General features: G+C 42.6%; 1 protein-coding gene across 1 annotated transcript in view; it reads right to left on the bottom strand.

Annotated features, from left to right (window-relative positions):
• Positions 1–17,827, bottom strand: part of RASEF (RAS and EF-hand domain containing) — a 101,958-nt gene that overhangs the window by 58,156 nt on the left and 25,975 nt on the right. The window contains exons 2-3 of the mRNA XM_040417040.1: positions 7,061–7,207; positions 5,730–5,820 (exon numbers count right to left, since the gene is read on the bottom strand). Coding sequence (XP_040272974.1) covers positions 5,730–5,820; positions 7,061–7,207 — 238 coding nt within the window. The remainder of the gene's footprint in view (positions 1–5,729; positions 5,821–7,060; positions 7,208–17,827) is intronic.

Genomic DNA, 17,827 nt, shown 5'->3' with positions numbered 1-17,827 from the left:
TGTCCATGAGTGAGGTTCAGTAATGGATCATGAGACTGAAACATAAAACATAAAATATTTAACAATATACAGACTTAATTCCAATAAAGTTGGGACGCTGCGTAAAACCACTAGATCAGACCCCAATTCCTCCTCAGACCTCAGATCAGAGTCCCTACATCCATCAGACCACAGATCAGACCCCTATCAGACCCCTGTATCAGATCCCAATTCCTCCTTAGATCAGACCCCCAAGCTCCATCAGAGAAAAAATAAATAAATGAACTTACCGCTCCTGCACCTGATCACGTGCTCTTCCTGCACTCACCACTCCATGATCTTCTTCGGTGCCCTGCTCTGCACTGACATGATGTCACACAGCATCAAGTCATAGTGCACACCTATGTGCACTACGTTTATTCAGAACTTGATGGCAGCAACACATCTCAAAAAAGTTGGAACAAGGCCATGTCTACCATTGTGTAGCATCTCTTCTTAAAAACTGCCTGTAAACATCTGGGAAGTGAGGAGACCAATTGCTGAAGTTTTAGGAAAGGAATGTCTCATTCTTGCCTGATGTAGGATTGTAGCTGCTCAACAGTCCTATGTCTTCTTTGCCAGATTTTTAGTTTCATGATGCGCCAAATGTTTAGTTCTGGGGAGCAGGCAGGCCAGTTCAGCACCCGAACTCTTCTTCTGTGAAGGCATGCTGTTGTGATGTCTGCAGGATGCAAGGAGTTTCCTGAAAGAGACATTGTCTGGATCCTTAGCATCCAATATTGACCATCATCCTTGTCTCTTGCGCACATGGATTTCTCCAGATCTTTCAATGATATTATGTATGCAATTTTACGTAGAGGAATCTTTTTCTGAAATAGTTTTTGCAGTTTTTCACAGATTGAACGTCTACCCATCTTTGCTTCAGAAACACCCTGCCTCTCTAACATGCTCTTTTTATACTCAGTAATGTGACTTGCAAATTGCTCCTCCAGCAATTTTGTATTAGTTCCAGCCTTTTGTTGCTCCTGTCCCAACTTTTTGGAGATGTGTTGCTGCCATCAAGATCTAAATGAGTTAATATTTTTCATGAAATGGTAAATTGTCTCACTTTCAACATCTGATATGTGTTCTGTGATCTATTGTGAATAAGAAAGGGGTCTATGAGATTTCCAAATGATTGCATCCTGTTTTTATGTACATTTTACACAGCGTCCCAAATCTTTTGGAATTGGGGTTGTAAAATAACATGGTCCAAGCGTTGTGGCCGTGGGTCTAGTGGCCTATATTCAACTACAGTATGGAATTGTCAGTACAAGTTCCAAGAAATCCATCTTTGGATTAGGGAAGCTGCAACTTGACACTTCCACCAACCAATGGTGTACTGCAAATGGTAAATATTCCATGTTATAACACAGCTGCAGGTGAACAGCAGGTGAACACTTACCATCAATGGTCAAATATTTGCTTAACATAAAAACATTATTTGAATGATAGGTTATTTTCTAACAGTAAATTCCCTTTAAGATATTTCCTTAATGTCAGTGAATGGAAATATTCTTGTTCAGATCCTAAGACGAAAATCCTGTGCTGATTTTATCTGAAGTAGGTGCATGGTTCAGTACAAGAGAGAACTCTGACACAATTAAGGTCACTTATTGTATTCATTCTGGAAAACATGCTCTGTGTGATAGCTGTATTTCCTGGACTGATCACTGCTCCATTGATGCAAACTCACAGCATCATAATGAGTTCCTTCCAGACTGTGGGTGTACTGTACTGTACTGACGACATTATGTGAGTAGATGTACAGTACAGTAGACCAGCGGTCAAGCAGAATACACTTGTATGAAACTGGCCTAAGAAGTTCAGACCAGGTAAAAATGGGCTTCAAATCTGCAGTATAACCACAAAAATCTTCTGTGTGTCAATCATAATTAAAAAAGCTCGTTCACATGTATTTCTGGTATTAAAGGACAGACCAAAACACTGCAACAAATGTATCAGTGTGGACATGCACCTGTATCAGATGGACATTATCAGGACAATTTTGTATGTCTATACACCTAGATAAATGTCGGCCTCACACATGATCTTGTTCGACGACCCACCCCCGCATAATCTCAAAAAGGATAAGGCTGTTGCCTGGTATCTGGGGAATGTGGCATGCTGAAATCCAACACTCCAATACAAACTTAGGATACCCCCATACAGATTTGATTCATCTAATGAGTTTGACCACCCTAAGGCTGGCCATACTTTGATGTATTTTGGCCAAACCCACTGATTTCAGGGGATCAGCTGACTAGCTAATGTATATGTCAGTCTCCCAACTCTCCCCTGATGGCAGATGTCGCCAACAGTCATCTCAAGACTATAGCTGACTTAAGACTCTGAATGTAAACAAGATTGTTAACATTCACTGATAGCAAGAAGAGATAGTGAGTGTAAGATTCTCACCTGTCTCGCACTCCGGTGTGACCAAAAAGGGTCCTCGTGGAGCTGCGGGACAGGTTACGCGTGTCTCCATTGGTACACCAGCTCCGACCACTTTGCGCACCGAAGCGGGGATGCGTTTGAATGTGCGCCGGAGGGGAAGACCGCGCGGCTTTCGGGGATAGCTTGGCCGGGCTAGTGGCAGTACGCTGCGTCCGAGCTTGTCTGCGGTGCCTATTGCGGATTCCATTCCAGTGTCCATGTCAACGTGCTCATGCACTCTCGCAGAGCCTGTCATGCATCTGCATTTACGCTTGAAAAATGGGTTCGCAAGGGGATACGCGGTCGCATGTAGGCGCTTCTTATGCGGGCCAACGAAGGGAATAGCACCTGGCCGCAAGTTCAAAGCAGATTAGGGGGTTGGCATTGGTCTAATTGACTAATAACCGACCAAAGCCTTGTACACTGTTGTAGGGAAGGATCATGACCTATGGGGAGTGGACACTTGGCGCCCTGGGATTTGTTAGCAGGCACATAAAAGGTGGCCTCCCAGGTCGGTCAGTGCCCACTGTTATCCTACCTTATCCAGGTGCAGGTCAGTTAGTACTGCTAGCTACTGACTGAAGTTTGCTGGGACTCCGTCCGTTCCAATGGGACCCAGGACCCAGGACTTTCTGTGACGCATCAGTTTACCTGGAAAGTTACACATAGACTTATGCACGGATCGGGACTACTCCTGGCTTTCCTTCATTTTTTGTTTGCCTGATGTTTGCCCAGTGAAGTTTACCTGGACTTTCTTTATTTTGTAAATAAATCCCTTTGACTTCATCCTCACTGGTCTGTTTCGTTGGTGCCTTGCATTACAGTGAGGAACAGAAGCACAACGTATATTACAAAGTTGTATAACTTTTCATTAACCAACACGTGAACTTTATTTACATAAAAAAAAAAAAAAACATTTTTACATTTATGAGATCCTTACAATGTACAGTGTACACTGTAGTGATAGTAATGCTATTTTAACAGTGTCGGCTAAAATGTTTCTCAGCAAGGGTACCAGCATTTTAAGAAATATCATCCACACTATAAATACAAATTCTGCATTGCCCCCAATTGCAAAGCTGCCTGGGGGAGGGGGGGACGGGGGCACTACAATGCTCTACAATAGATGGTAATAATGTGACCCTGCCTACGATATGCCATCATGGCTGAGCAGCCTGACAGGAAAACTCAGCAATGTGTAGTATATCTACATGTGTCAGAGTGTAGTGTGTAATGAGGCCCCGTCCTTTCACCACCCTAGGCAGCTCTGCAAATGGAAAACAACCAGTCCTTATCACAATCTAGAAGAGGTTGCTTGGAGCCATTTTAAACAATTCCTGGAGAACCCCTTTAAATATGCAGCCTGTCAATTTATGATGCAATGCATAAGTTGAAATCCGTTGGAAATCTGCAACAAATGCACATGTGATTCCCATGACTTTTGCCATGGATTTGTCAGGGGTTTTGCCACAGATCCACTTTTGATTTTTCCACCGCACATTACATACTGGGTGGACGTACCCTAAAAGCTCCAGAGATACAATGCATTCAGTATGGCACCAAACCTACTGCACTCAGCACATAACCTGTGAACTGTATGTGAAAGGAGGTAACACAATTCTCAATTCTGGAAATGCAGTCATGCAGGAATATTTACCTTTCAGGCAGATTTCTCTAGGTGTTTTGTCCTTGGACACACCAGCAGTTACTCATCTGGGTGAAGTGGAAGGAAGCAACTAGTTCTATTCTTTAAGGGTACATCCATACGTGCCTGAACATTAAGTGGAAAGGTCCACTGTGGGGTTTGCCACGGAAATGGCTGTGGATTTCACCCTCTCAACTGCAAAGGGTAACATCTGTGTAAGAGTACTGTAGCATAAATTGACATGCTGCACATTTTTTCTGCAGTGTGTGGATGATATTTCTTTGCTGATACTGAACCATGCTGCGGATTTGCTGGAGGAAAATCCGTGACAGCAAACCCATGGCACTTCAGTTATGTGTGGACATGGCCTAAATGTACTAAATGGCTACAGAGACACGTACAATATTTCTTCAGGACAGTCTGGAACTTATAGTTAAAATAGTATTTTCAAAGTACATATCAATTCCCTAATATAATGTTGGGAAGACAATTGAGGGGTGCCCTGACCACCATGTACAAATATGTAAAAGGTCCATACAGAGATCTCTCCAATGATCTCTTTATATTCCAGCCAGAGCGAGGGAGAACAATCTAAAGTGTAGCTTGGTAAAGATCAAGAATTGCCTCAGAAACCTGTCTTACCACTAAAACTGCCAATATAACCGTCCTCTCTAAAAGCTACATGATGATCTACTACTAGGTACACTATGTATGTCAGCGTGTTTTCTTGTCATTGTACAAATGCATTCTGTACGGTATAGACCGTAATGCAACGTAATACTGCACTAGTCATTATCATGTGTCGTCATTTGGTAATATGATATTACTGTAAACGCTTAGGAGGTTATGAAATAACGAAGTGAATAATATTCACCTTACCGCTCCAATGCTGCCGGTTCCTGGTTCCCCAACCAGTCTCTGTATACTGGCCTACAGCCATAACTTTTCAATATGGACATACGAGTGCTGTAATCACTATCTGAGGGCGCCGCTGCACTCGGTGATTGGCTACAGCAGTCACATGTCCATGCTGCATATCAATGAATCACAGGGGGCCTCCACGGACAGCAGACATATCCATATCCTGGGTCAGTGGAAAAACAACAGAGACACGCACTCCTTTGGGCCATTTTATGGACCAAACACTCAGTGAAAACCCCAAACAAAACACAGAATCCATCCAAGTTCTGTTGCTTTTTATACTTGATCCATTGTTCCACTTTTCCTTCTAATCCATTGAGTAGAACATTATAAAAAGTTGGAACAAAGAAGTTCCTGCAAAAACAGATGAAACCATGAAAATATATGGAGACATGTCTGTCCTGGACACATTTAGGTAATTACGAAGGGTTCACGTACTTTTTATTGCACCTAATAATAGATTAGGTAGTTCTTTTGCGCGCTTCAGGCCCTTCTATGAACCTTCCAAAATCCATAATCAGATTTTTTCACATAAGGCAATGAACAGTATGTGTCTTCACAAGAAACCATAAGCATTCTTCAATACACACTCATAGGCTTGACGCACAGTGAAATATGTGGGTTCAAGGGTCCTCCTTTAAAAATCCCATCAACGATGAATATCGGCGGTAAAAGTGAGACTCTTGGATGAAATACACAAACTGCTCACCTCTTTCTTTATTCTGTTCTCAGCAGCCTGTATCCGATGATCCATCTCCTCCTCGAGCTCACTCAGCTGCATAGCGGCTTTGTCCTGGGCTCTGCAATTGAAAATGAAAACGATCAGCAAACAAGTATAAAATTCTTCTCTCACTTTTGTTCCATACTGGGAAAGGAGGATTTGAGAAGCACAAAAAATGCAGTCTTTGCAGTGTAGTGGGATATTATGTTCTCAGTGTTCTACTGCACTGCCTGGTATGATGTTATTGACCGTGCGGTGACAGGTTTCACCAAAAGGACACGATACTTCAGAAGACCATACAGCTATCAACAATTCCGTGTAAAGCCAATGACTTGCCCAGCTTTTTCCACTTTTCACGACTTTTTTTGCACTCGATTGGGCAAAATGTAAGCAGTTGTGCAAACATTTGCGACTTTTTACACTCACTTGGGCAAAATTTTGTGACCACCCACTCCAGTTTTGTAATGTGGGTGGAAAAGTAAGTGTGGTTAGCTATGTTAATGAGTTTCACTCCAAATTTATCTTTGGGACTTTTTTAGAATGTCCCAAAAGAGTCGCAATCTCACTACAGGAGGAGGGTGGAGTAGGAAAACTGGAGGAGCTTCTCTAGACAAAAGTGTCAGGTCTAAGGATAAGCCAAATTTATCAAGTAACATGAGACAGTTGATAAAGTAGCACAAAGTACTCCAACGCAGACTCCAGCAAAAATGACTTCAAATATTCCCTCATGATAAATTGCCCCCATAGTGTGTTGGAATTAGTATTATTTTTTGCTGCATTTTTAACAGCATTATAATTTATTTTTTTGCTGTAGTTGTTTTTCCATGACTCTTAAAACTTCCTCCTAGGAATGCACACAAAACATACTGGGAACACCCAATTTTACACATATTTGCATAAGACCACCTTCTTGTGACCCATTGTGCGGGACAATCCAGTAAAAAATTGTAGCTATGGTTTTTCAGTCAAAAACACTGCGACTGCAGTACCCCAGAAAAGGGTACTTGCAAATTGTCCTTGTTATTTAATGTTACCCAAGCTCTGTATGGATCAGTTGGGGTTAACAATCCTGACTGTGCCCTTTTAGGAAGCTGGGTGACGGATTTAGGTCTGCCCATAGCTCCGTAGTGGTATGTTAGCTGAGGAAGTGGGAGAATCTACATGTACTCACTCCTTGGAGCTTTGCCTCAAGAACAACATTGCTCTTTCAGCTTATTTTCACAGCTTCTAACAGGCAAAGTAAAGTTAGAGGTCAGTATATAGTAGCTGGAAAATACAGTGCAACTTTATATAGATCATGTGTGAGGAGATGCAAGTACCTTTTCACTGCAATGGCCAAATTTTCCATTTCTGTGCTCTGAAGTCTGATCTCCCGAACAAAGTTTCTGATGACATGTTCATATTGCTGGATTAGGAGTGGTTCCACTATGGTGATGTTCTCGTACAGTGTGCTGGCTTGTTCTTTCCTACAGAGTGAAAGAAAGAATAATAAATAATAGGTACATATATCACACACATATACTGCATATAAAGGAAAAATCCGATTCTGCACAGGAGAAGGATTTTCTAAGACACTGCAAGACCGGTTCCGTTATAACCTTGGATAGTTGGGAGTGATCAGTACATACAGAAGACTATGGGCCAGATCTATCATTAGCTCAAGTCAGAATAATGGAGTGAAAAAGTCTCACATTTTTGCGCAATCGCTTAAACTGCGCAAAACTTTGCGACTTTTATTGGCTCTGCGCTATGCTCGCCAGTTTTCTGAAAGTGGGCGTGTTTTCTTATGTAAATGAATCTCTAGACAGATTTACTATTGCGACAATTTAAAAAGTCGCAAGAAATTGTGCAATTTCACTCCAGTGAGGAGCATGCTTATCTTATGAGACTTTTTAATAGAACATGCGACTTTTTCGTAAAGACGTGCGACTTTTGTAAAGCCCCTTACTGATGGATAAACTGCTATCGTCAAACCACATTTATCACAGTATTAAAGGGCCGATCATAAGTCTGACTTGGCTAAAACTGACTTTAGCCATATGTGAAAGTGGAGTGAGCTGTCAGAGTCATGATAAATCTGGCCCTATGTGTGCATTTCAATGATCATTTCTTCAAACCACTGCTGTCTACTGAGTTAATAAAGGGGCCCATTAGGACAACTTTCCCCCTATCCACATCACATCATGAGAATAGGGGCCCTATTTGAATGGAACGGCAGCACTAGGCTATCTCCAGCAAACCCATAGGGATGAATGGAGTGGCTGCATGTTCAAAGTGCCGCCCTCCAGGGCCTTATCGACTGCCGCACTGCCCAGGCTGGCGCGTCTATGATTGTGCACCACCCGGGCGCAGCCTGAAGAGAGGGACTGACAGGAGGGAAGCGCCTCTAATGTAGCGTAGCCGAACTCTGTTCGGTCCGCGGTACAGGAGCTTTTGTTTCCTGTACCCGGCCGGACTGACAGGAAGTGCTCACTTAGTGTGCACTTCCTTTCAGTCTCGCCGGGTACAGGAAACAAAAGCTCCTGTACCGCGGACCGAACAGAGCTCGGCCACGCTACACTAGAGGTGGGGGGGAATGAGAGTGACAAGGGAGGGGGGGGGGAATGAGAGTGACAAGGGAGGGGGGGAATGAGAGTGACAAGGGAGGGGGGGAATGAGAGTGACAAGGGAGGGGGGGAAATGAGAGTGACAAGGGAGGGGGGGGATGAGAGTGACAAGGAAGGGGTGGAATGAGAGTGACAAGGAAGGGGGGGGATGAGAGTGACAAGGGAGTGGGGGGGGAATGAGACTGACAAGGGAGTGGGGGGGAATGAGAGTGACAAGGGAGGGGGGGAATGAGAGTGACAAGGGAGGGGGGGAAATGAGAGTGACAAGGGGGGGGGGGATGAGAGTGACAAGGAAGGGGGGGAATGAGAGTGACAAGGAAGGGGGGGGATGAGAGTGACAAGGGAGGGGGGGAATGAGAGTCACAAGGGAGGGGAGGAATGAGAGTGACAAGGGAGGGGGGAGAAGAGAGTGACAAGGGAGGGAAGGGGGAGAAGAGAGTGACAAGGGAGGGAAGGGGGAGAAGAGTGTGACAAGGGAGGGGGGGAGAAGAGAGTGACGAGGGAGGGAGGGGGGGGAAGAGAGTGACAAGGGGGGGGGGGGGGGGGAGAAGAGAGTGACAAGGGAGGAGGGGGGAGAAGAGAGTGACAAGGGAGTCCCCAGAGCCAGACCAAGAGCCAGACTGCAGCCAGAGACCAGATCATCTTATTGTCCTGGTGGTAAGTAGACAATGCAGTATGTTTATTATTTAATTGTTTAGTTATTAATACTACATTGGAAACTAATTTACCTCACATTAAAAGGACACTATAGTCCCAGAACCAGTACAGTTTAATGTAGTGGTACTGGTGTCTATAGCCTGTTCCTGTAGAGAAAAGACACTGTGCAGTACTGGTGTTGAAGGAGCACTATAGTGCCAGGAAAACAAACTCATTTTCCTGGCACTATATAGTTGTTAGGAGTGGGGCACCCTCGTGTCCCCCTCCCACTGGGCTGAAGGGGTTAAAACCCCTTCAGCCACTTACCTTTCTCCAGCTCCGGCACTTGGAACTCTTCTCCCCGATCCTCCTCTCAGCTGCGAATGCGCATGCGCACGCATTCAAAACTATGTTCCGCGTCTTCCCACTGTAATTTTCACAGTGAGAATCGCGGAAGCACCTCTAGCGGCTGTCAGGGAGACAGCTACAAGAAGCTTGATTAACCCTAAGGGAAACATAGCAGTTCTTTTCATTTAAATGCTGAGAAAGGGGTGGAACATATGTGATGTCATGATATGGGCAGATCATCTGATAAGGGGGGGGGCGGCAATTTTTATCTTGCCTAGGGCGGCAAAAATCCTTGCACAGGCAAAACTTGATAACTCTGCTTTCTCTCTTTCTCTGCTGTACTGACAGGCTTGCTTTAAGAGGACCTTTCATGGGTCCAGATATTATAAAAATAAGTAGCACGTTCTGTAACGCATAAAGCAGGGATCTAATAGCACTTACTATTTTTCCTGGGCGCCTCTCCATTCGCCCGTTGTGCCCCTGTTAAATTCTCCCGCCTGGTATGCTAATTAATAGCATCGGAACAGGGAGGAGGAGACGCCAGGGTTTCTGCGGCCACTTTTTTAAACCTATCCACTATTCTCCATACCCCGGATATCGTGCTCCACGAAAACGGGTAAGAACCTGGGCAGCAGCAGCAGTCATCCCCGCAAGCTGGACGGGCTTTTACCAGCACAAGAAATTCATAGGAGTTGTGACCCATCACAACCCAATACGGTAAGCACAATCAGTGCATTGTTGTTTTTAATATTATCATACGGTTCTACACACGAAGCGCTGCCTCCTGTCTCTCTGCTTTTTTTATTGTATAGTCCTGTCCACTCCTATTTCATGGCTACCTAATAGAATTAAAGGGACATTCCAGCCCAAACAAAAAAAGTTTCTCTTGGCAGCAAATTATGTTAAAAACAAAGGAAAAGCTTACAGTCACCTAACCAATCACCCAGCACTGCCGTTCCAACAGTTCTGGGGTCCCCGCATGCTCCACTTCCTGTTCCTGTCTTGGAACAGGAATGCCCCTTTAATTGTTTCATGTAAGCAAAATACACAGCACCTTTTATTTCTTTTGTATTAGGTACATATATTTTTATAAGTCAACCCCTACTTTATTCTTATTGATTATTCTATTTTATACCAGCTTATAAACAAGCTTTAGATGCAGGTCATCAACCAACAGAGTAACAAGACAGGCAGACATGACACTGGCATTATCAAGGGGGGCAAATGAACCAAACTGGCAAGCATACGTGATCTGCAAGCACATGTGATTATATGTCAAATGAACACACAGATCAACATTTCAGCCAATAAATACCAATAGGTGACTGGTCCTGTAATTGGCAAGAGTATTCACGTATGTGAGACACTCCTACAATTTCCACCCAAACTTAGGCCTCCAATTATGATATCTAATTATCCTCGTTAAGTATTCCGTAGCCAAGTAATGCTTTAGATGGCTCCTAGACTGCTTTACAATAATAGAGATTAGCTGGATACACTAGATTAAGGTCATTATCTCAGCTCATTGTGACCTCCGCCCATTTGACCACTGGCACTTTGGCGACCCTAAAATGTTTACCACCCATCCTGTCCTTAGATTGACACTCGCAAGGTACAATGAAATAGGGTTATAGGTCTATAAAATGTGTTCCTCTTTAACGAAACCGGGTTCAGCTCCGGATTTTGACACTATAATTTATGTGCATAACCCAACAGTTACCACGTAGACGCGAGACGAAGCAAGTCTTGTGATATTTGAAGCAAGATTGCAAAGACCTCTGCAGAGGCCATACATTTTACTGTAGTACAGAGGCTATATTGTTAATGAAGTTTTCAAACTAATCGGGTTTGGATACAGCGGTCCGACCTCGATTCGCTCAACACTAGTGACATCACATGTCATGTCACAGCGCTGAGAGCATCAGATACTGCTGCCTCCAGTGCGGAGCAAGTGTTCCTTCACGTGCAAGTGGTGAGTTGAGTATTTTTTTTATTGTAATCTCTGAAAGGCCCTTTTTTTACATAGTGTACCTAGTTTTAACGGCCATTAGATGGGTGCACTCCTGTCTAAACGGTCATTAAAAACAGGCTTACTGATTTCAATGGTGCCCATCTGGCTGTGAAAAATTGCAAAAATAGGACATGTCCTATTTTTTGACAGCCGATATTCACTGGCTGTTACAAAAAAAAATAAAACGCCAAGTGAATAGCCCCACTGCCTTAATTGGTTAAAAAAAAACGGCCATCACTTCGAGAGACAAACAGCTAAGGTTGTTCGATAGACAACCACCATGGTCAATAACTATGGGCAGTTATGACATGCTCTCTTTCATTATTTTACTACTGCAGTCATTACCTCTAATTACACAGCAGTCACCACTAGTCCATAATTACAGACAATCTCCTGTTATCTTCAGTCAACCTTCACTGTCAGGTTTCCTGTTTCCTCATGCAATTTTGGGAGCCAAAACCAGGAGTGAATTCAAAAAAGAGGAGAAATGAGATCTGTCCTTTATACTTTCTTCCCTTTTATGATTCACTCCTGATTTTGGCCTCCAAAACTGCATTAGGAAACCTGACTGTGGAGGGACCCAAAGGGTCTCTACACACAAAAATGTGTACTGCCATTTTTGGGGCTGTAAAAACACCATAATAAAACACATGAATCACCAACTATATCTTTTGCCTGGTTATTTTGTGGCATTTTTTCAGGTGTTTTCCGCAAAAATAATAGGACAGGTTATATATTTTTTGACGGACTGGAACCACGGATCACAGACGCGGATGGCAAACGGTGCATTAGCCAAGTTTTCAACTGACCCATTGAAAATCAATGGGTCCGCAGAAAATCACGAAAAACGGACACGGAATAAAACAACAGTCGTGTGCATGAGGCCTAAGAGAAACACCATAGACCTTCAGCTAACATCTGGAGATGGTACTTTTACTGGAAAAAAAAGTCACCAATAAGCACAGGTACAAAAAAGTCACTAAAAACAAAAGTGCAGAACAATGCCAGTAAAAACCTACATGTGATCCTGCCCTCAGACTGTCACATGTACAAAAAGAACTATATTTTTCAGTGGTTAAATAAGGGATGAGATTTTGGACCAATTATATTTAATCATTTTTTATTTTCTCACAACGCTGTATCATAAATCCATACAACATGGTGTTTGTAAACCACTGATTATACCGTGAATGGCTCAGGACGGGAAATGCAGAATGGTAACAACATGAGCAAATGCACAGCAAAGCTTATTACCTACTGGCCCGTCACACCACAAGTTGTGTATAGTATAGGCATTTGCATATTGTGTAAATAGATCATTTAAAGGGGTTCTCCAGTCTTATAGGCGACAACCTCTGGGGTCTTCCCCTGTCCCCGTGAACATAAAAAATACAAGAATATAGCATTTGAAGGACACAGTCGATCATTGCCTCACAGGAGTCCACAAGGAAAGTATTGTACTGTAATGTGTTGTGCAAGACTGAACTACAAACGGGAAAAAAAATCTGAAATATTAAGGCTTACTGATTCCCTTTCACTGCAGTGTCACCACTAGCATTATGTGTTTTGGCTCCTGTGAAAGAACTACACTCCTCTTACGTCATGTAGTATTATCAAGTACTAAACATGATTGTGTGTTATCAGGTTACCGTAATGGCTCGGCAACTACAGGGTTGCTGCTAAGTGCAGAAGATGCCTGAACAGAAAGCATTCTCATGTAATATTACAGAACATGCTTCTCCATTCAGCAACTGCATGCACTGTTGACTAGATCTGCCCCAGACCATTGCAAGTAATGTCACTGTGAAGTGGGGACCGTAAACCACATAAACTCACAGAGTAGGGGCAGCGATTGCTGAAATGCGTGGCCAGTGGTAAAATCACTAACTACAGAGTTCCAAACTGAATCTGGAACTTTGCCTCGGGAGCTTCACAAAATTGGTTTCCAGATTAGGCAGCATGGTGGTTCAGTGGTTAGCACTGGTGCCTTGCAGCGCTGTGGTCCTAGGTATGAATCCATCCAAGGACAACATCTGCATGGAGTTTGTATGTTCTCCCCATGTTAGCGTGGGTTTCCTCCCACAGTCCAATAACATACTGATAGGGAATCTAGATTGTGAGCTCCAGGACAGAGAGTGATGATATCTGTCAAGCGCTGTGGAATATGTCAGTGCTATATAAGTGAAATAAATACAAATTGTGTAATAGCTGCAGACAAGATCATTAAGTACAGTGCATCATCTGAAGAGTAAAGCATGCGGCCAACAATCACAATCGTTCATCACACTAGGGACTCAAGGAACAGGGATAGCTGTTGAGCAGGGGAGTCCGAATTTGCCATATAGGCACTCATCCCCAACACTTACTAGGGTCAATTTTGTAAGAAGCCAGTTTACCTCAGTATCATTTTGCAGTGTGGGAGAAAAACACAGTGCCAAAAGGAAACCCAAGCAAACAAGTGGAGAACATACAAACTCCATGCAGATCTTGCTCTTGGTCAGATTTAAACCCAGGATCCCAGTACTGTAAGGCAACAGTGCGAGCCACTGTATTGCCCACTGTATTGGCACTGGCATCAAATTCTGTCTCAATGTAACTCAACCAATAGTTGGTATAGAGTCAGAGAGAAGTGTCTATCCCTGCACCTGAGCCCCTGTGATAAATCTGGTGCTGGTCTAGACAGCCTGTCTAAGCTTATGCTGTTTACAGGATTAGTTAATATGGGGGGGACCCGATGGCATGGAAGGCAGCACGATGTCTACGGAAGGCATCGCGCAGCCTTCCGGATGACGAGCCTGTGAGATTCAGCCCCCTGGATCTCACAGGCCGGAAGCTGTATGAGTAATACTCACTGTATTACTCATACAGCCAATGCATTCCAATACAGAAGTATTGGAATGCATTGTAAAGGATCAGACCCCCAAAAGTTCAAGTCCCAAAGTGGGACAAAAAATAAAGTGAAAAAAATAAGTTGAAAAAATTTAGTTTTCCCCCCAAAAAATTAAAAGTTTCAAGTAAAAATAAACAAAAACGTAATTTTCCCCAAATAAAGTAAAAAAAAAAATTGGTAAATAATAGGGGGAAAATAAAAAGTATACATATTAGGTATCGCCGCGTCCGTATCGACCGGCTCTATAAAAATATCACATGACCTGACCCCTCAGATGAACACTGTAAAAAATAAAAAATAAAAACTGTGCTAAATAAACCATTTTTTTGTCACCTTACATCACAAAAAGTGCAATAGCAAGTGATGAAAAAGTCATATGCACCCCAAAATAGTGCCAATCAAACCGTCATCTCATCCCGCAAAAAATTAGACCCTACCTAAGATAATCGGCCAAAAACTGAAAAAACTATGGCTCTCAGAAAATGGAGACACTAAAACATGATTTTTTTTTTGTTTCAAAAATGATATTATTATGTAAAACTTACATAAAAAAAAAAAAGTATGCATATTAGGTATCGCCGCGTCCGTATCAACCGGCTCTATAAAAATATCACATGACCTAACCCCTCAGAAGAACACCGTAAAAAATAAAAAATAAAAAATGTGCTAAATAAACAATTTTTTGTCACCTTACATCACAAAAAGTGTAATAGCAAGCGATCAAAAAGTCACACGCACCCCAAAATAGTGCCAATAAAACCGTCATCTCATCCCGCAAAAATCATACCCTACCCAAGGTAATCGCCCAAAAACTGAAAAAATTATGGCTCTCAGACTATAGAAACACTAAAACATGATTTTTTTTGCTTCAAAAAAGAAATCATTGTGTGAAACTTACATAAATAAAAAAAAGTATACATATTAGGTATCACCGCATCCATGACAACCTGATCTATAAAAAATATCACATGATCTAACCTGACAGATGAATGTTGTAAATAACAAAAAATAAAAACGGTGCCAAAACAGCTATTTCTTGTTATCTTGTTAGCCTGAAAAAGTGTAATATAGAGCAACCAAAAATCATACAGTTGTGTTCAAAATTATTCAACCCCCAATGCTGTAAAGGGTTTTAGGGAATTTAGTGTACATTTGTAATTGTGTTCAGAATGAAATCTTACAAGGACTTTTTAAAGAACCAAATGCAACTAAAATGTCATCAATTGTTTTTGTAATACAGTATTAAATGGGTTTTTTGTGATTTCTTCATTGACACAATTATTCAACCCCTTAAAGACTACCACTCTTAAGAACAGAGGTTCATTCAAGTGTTTTCGATCAGGTATTGAAAACACCTGTGGATGTCAAGGAGCAGCAATCAAGCATAATAAGCACCAATTAGGCAGATTTAAAAGGACTGTGATACTCAGCTCCTTCTAGACATTTACTGGTGTGTTTACAAACATGGTGAAGTCAAGAGAATGGTCCAGGAAGACAAGAGAAGAGGTGATTTCTCTTCACAGGAAGGGCAATGGCTATAAGAAGATTGCAAAGATGTTAAACATACCAAGAGACACCATAGGAAGCATCATTCGCAAATTTAAGGCAAAGGGCACTGTTGAAACGCTACCTGATCATGGCCGAAAGAAGATGCTGACTTCGACTGCTGTGCGCTACCTGAAGCGCAAAGTGGAGAAAAGTCCCCGTGTGACTGCTGAGGAACTGAAAAAAGATTTGTCAGATGTGGGTACTGAAGTTTCAGCTCAGACAATAAGGCGCACACTGCGTAATGAAGGCCTCCATGCCAGAACTCCCAGGCGCACCCCCTTGCTGTCTCCAAAGAATAAGCCAAAAGTCATGTGGACAAATCACAAAAGTGTTCTGTGGACTGATGAAACAAAATTAGAACTGTTTGGGCCCATGGATCAACGCTATGTTTGGAGGAGGAAGAACAAGGCCTATGAAGAAAAGAACACCTTGCCTACTGTGAAGCATGGCGGGGGGGGGGAAACATGCTTTGGGGCTGTTTTGCTTCTACAGGTACAGGGAAGCTTCAGCGTGTGCAAGGTACCATGAATTCTCTTCAGTACCAGGAGATATTGGATGAAAATGTGATGCAGTCCGTCACAAACCTGATTCTTGGGAGACGTTGGACCTTTCAACAGGACAATGATCCCAAGCATACCTCCAAGTCCACTAGAGCATGGTTGCAGATTAAAGGCTGGAACATTTTGAAGTGGCCATCGCAGTCACCAGACTTAAATCCGATTGAGAACCTCTGGTGGGACTTAAAGAAAGCAGTTGCAGCGCGCAAGCCTAAGAATGTGACTGAACTGGAGGCTTTTGCCCATGAAGAATAGGCGAAGATACTCGTAGATCGCTGCAAGACACTTGTGTCAAGCTATGCTTCACGTTTAAAAGCTGTTATAACTGGAAAAGGATGTTGTACTAAGTACTAAGATTGAATGTCACTTGGGGGTTGAATAAAACTGATAATGATGTGAGCACAGAAAAGACATTTGTGGTTATTTTATTATAAATGTTATGTTATATTTGTCTGACTTACAAGTGCCTCTTTGATTTAATTGTAAACATGATGACTGAAATGATCAAAATCAATGTCAAACTGGCCAAAACACTCAATTTCAGTGGGGGTTGAATAATTTTGAACACAACTGTATGTACCCTAAACTAGTACCAACAATACTGCCACCCTATCCCGTAGTTTCTAAAATGGGGCCACTTTTTTGGAGTTTCTACTCTAGGGGTGCATCAGGGGGGCTTCAAATGGGACATGGTGTCAAAAAAAACAGTTCATCAAAATCTGCCTTCCAAAAACCGTATGGCATTCCTTTCCTTCTGCGCCCTGCCGTGTGCCCGTACAGCTGTTTACGACCACATATGGTCACATTCTCTTCAAACATCTGAACGGCACCTATCTAATATTGATGACCTATCCTGACACATCATCAATATAAGAAAAGTGAACAACCCCTTTAATGGAAGGGTACTGTACCAACAATCTTGTTCATGTGTGTGTGGATTTCACTGTGGACAGGGTGTGGATTGGGGTCTCATCTATTTTGCTGCTACTGAGGAGAACATGGCGCGCACTGAGATGCTACCGCAGCCTAGTATCGTTAAATAGTAAGACCCGGTATCGAATCGATCCGGGTCTAAAAGTATCGCTTGGGTATCAATACTTCGATACCCGGTGCAACTCTACTTGTAAAGTCACCTCACTTTAACACATTTGTGACATTGCTGCTCACCTGACTAAAACCCACTTGTGATGTCGCAATAGCTTCCCTCACTGATATAGTTGTGATGTCATAACAGTGACTTAATACAAACATAGTACAGCTCCCCTTACTTTGTGACTTAATACAAACATTAATACAGCTCACCTTACTGAACCCCAATTGTGATGGCACAGCAGTTTGTCTCAACCCCACCTAAGATGTCATAGCAGTTACCTGGCTAAAATCTACTTGTGATGTCACGGTAGCTTACTTAACTGAACCGTTGTGATGTCACAATAAAGACCTGATACAAAGTTGTAATGTTACAACAGCTCACATTATTGAATCCCTCT

This window comes from Bufo bufo, chromosome 2 (genome assembly GCF_905171765.1).
Source record: "Bufo bufo chromosome 2, aBufBuf1.1, whole genome shotgun sequence".
Lineage (NCBI taxonomy): Eukaryota > Metazoa > Chordata > Amphibia > Anura > Bufonidae > Bufo > Bufo bufo.
This window is presented reverse-complemented; position numbering and strand designations above follow the sequence as displayed.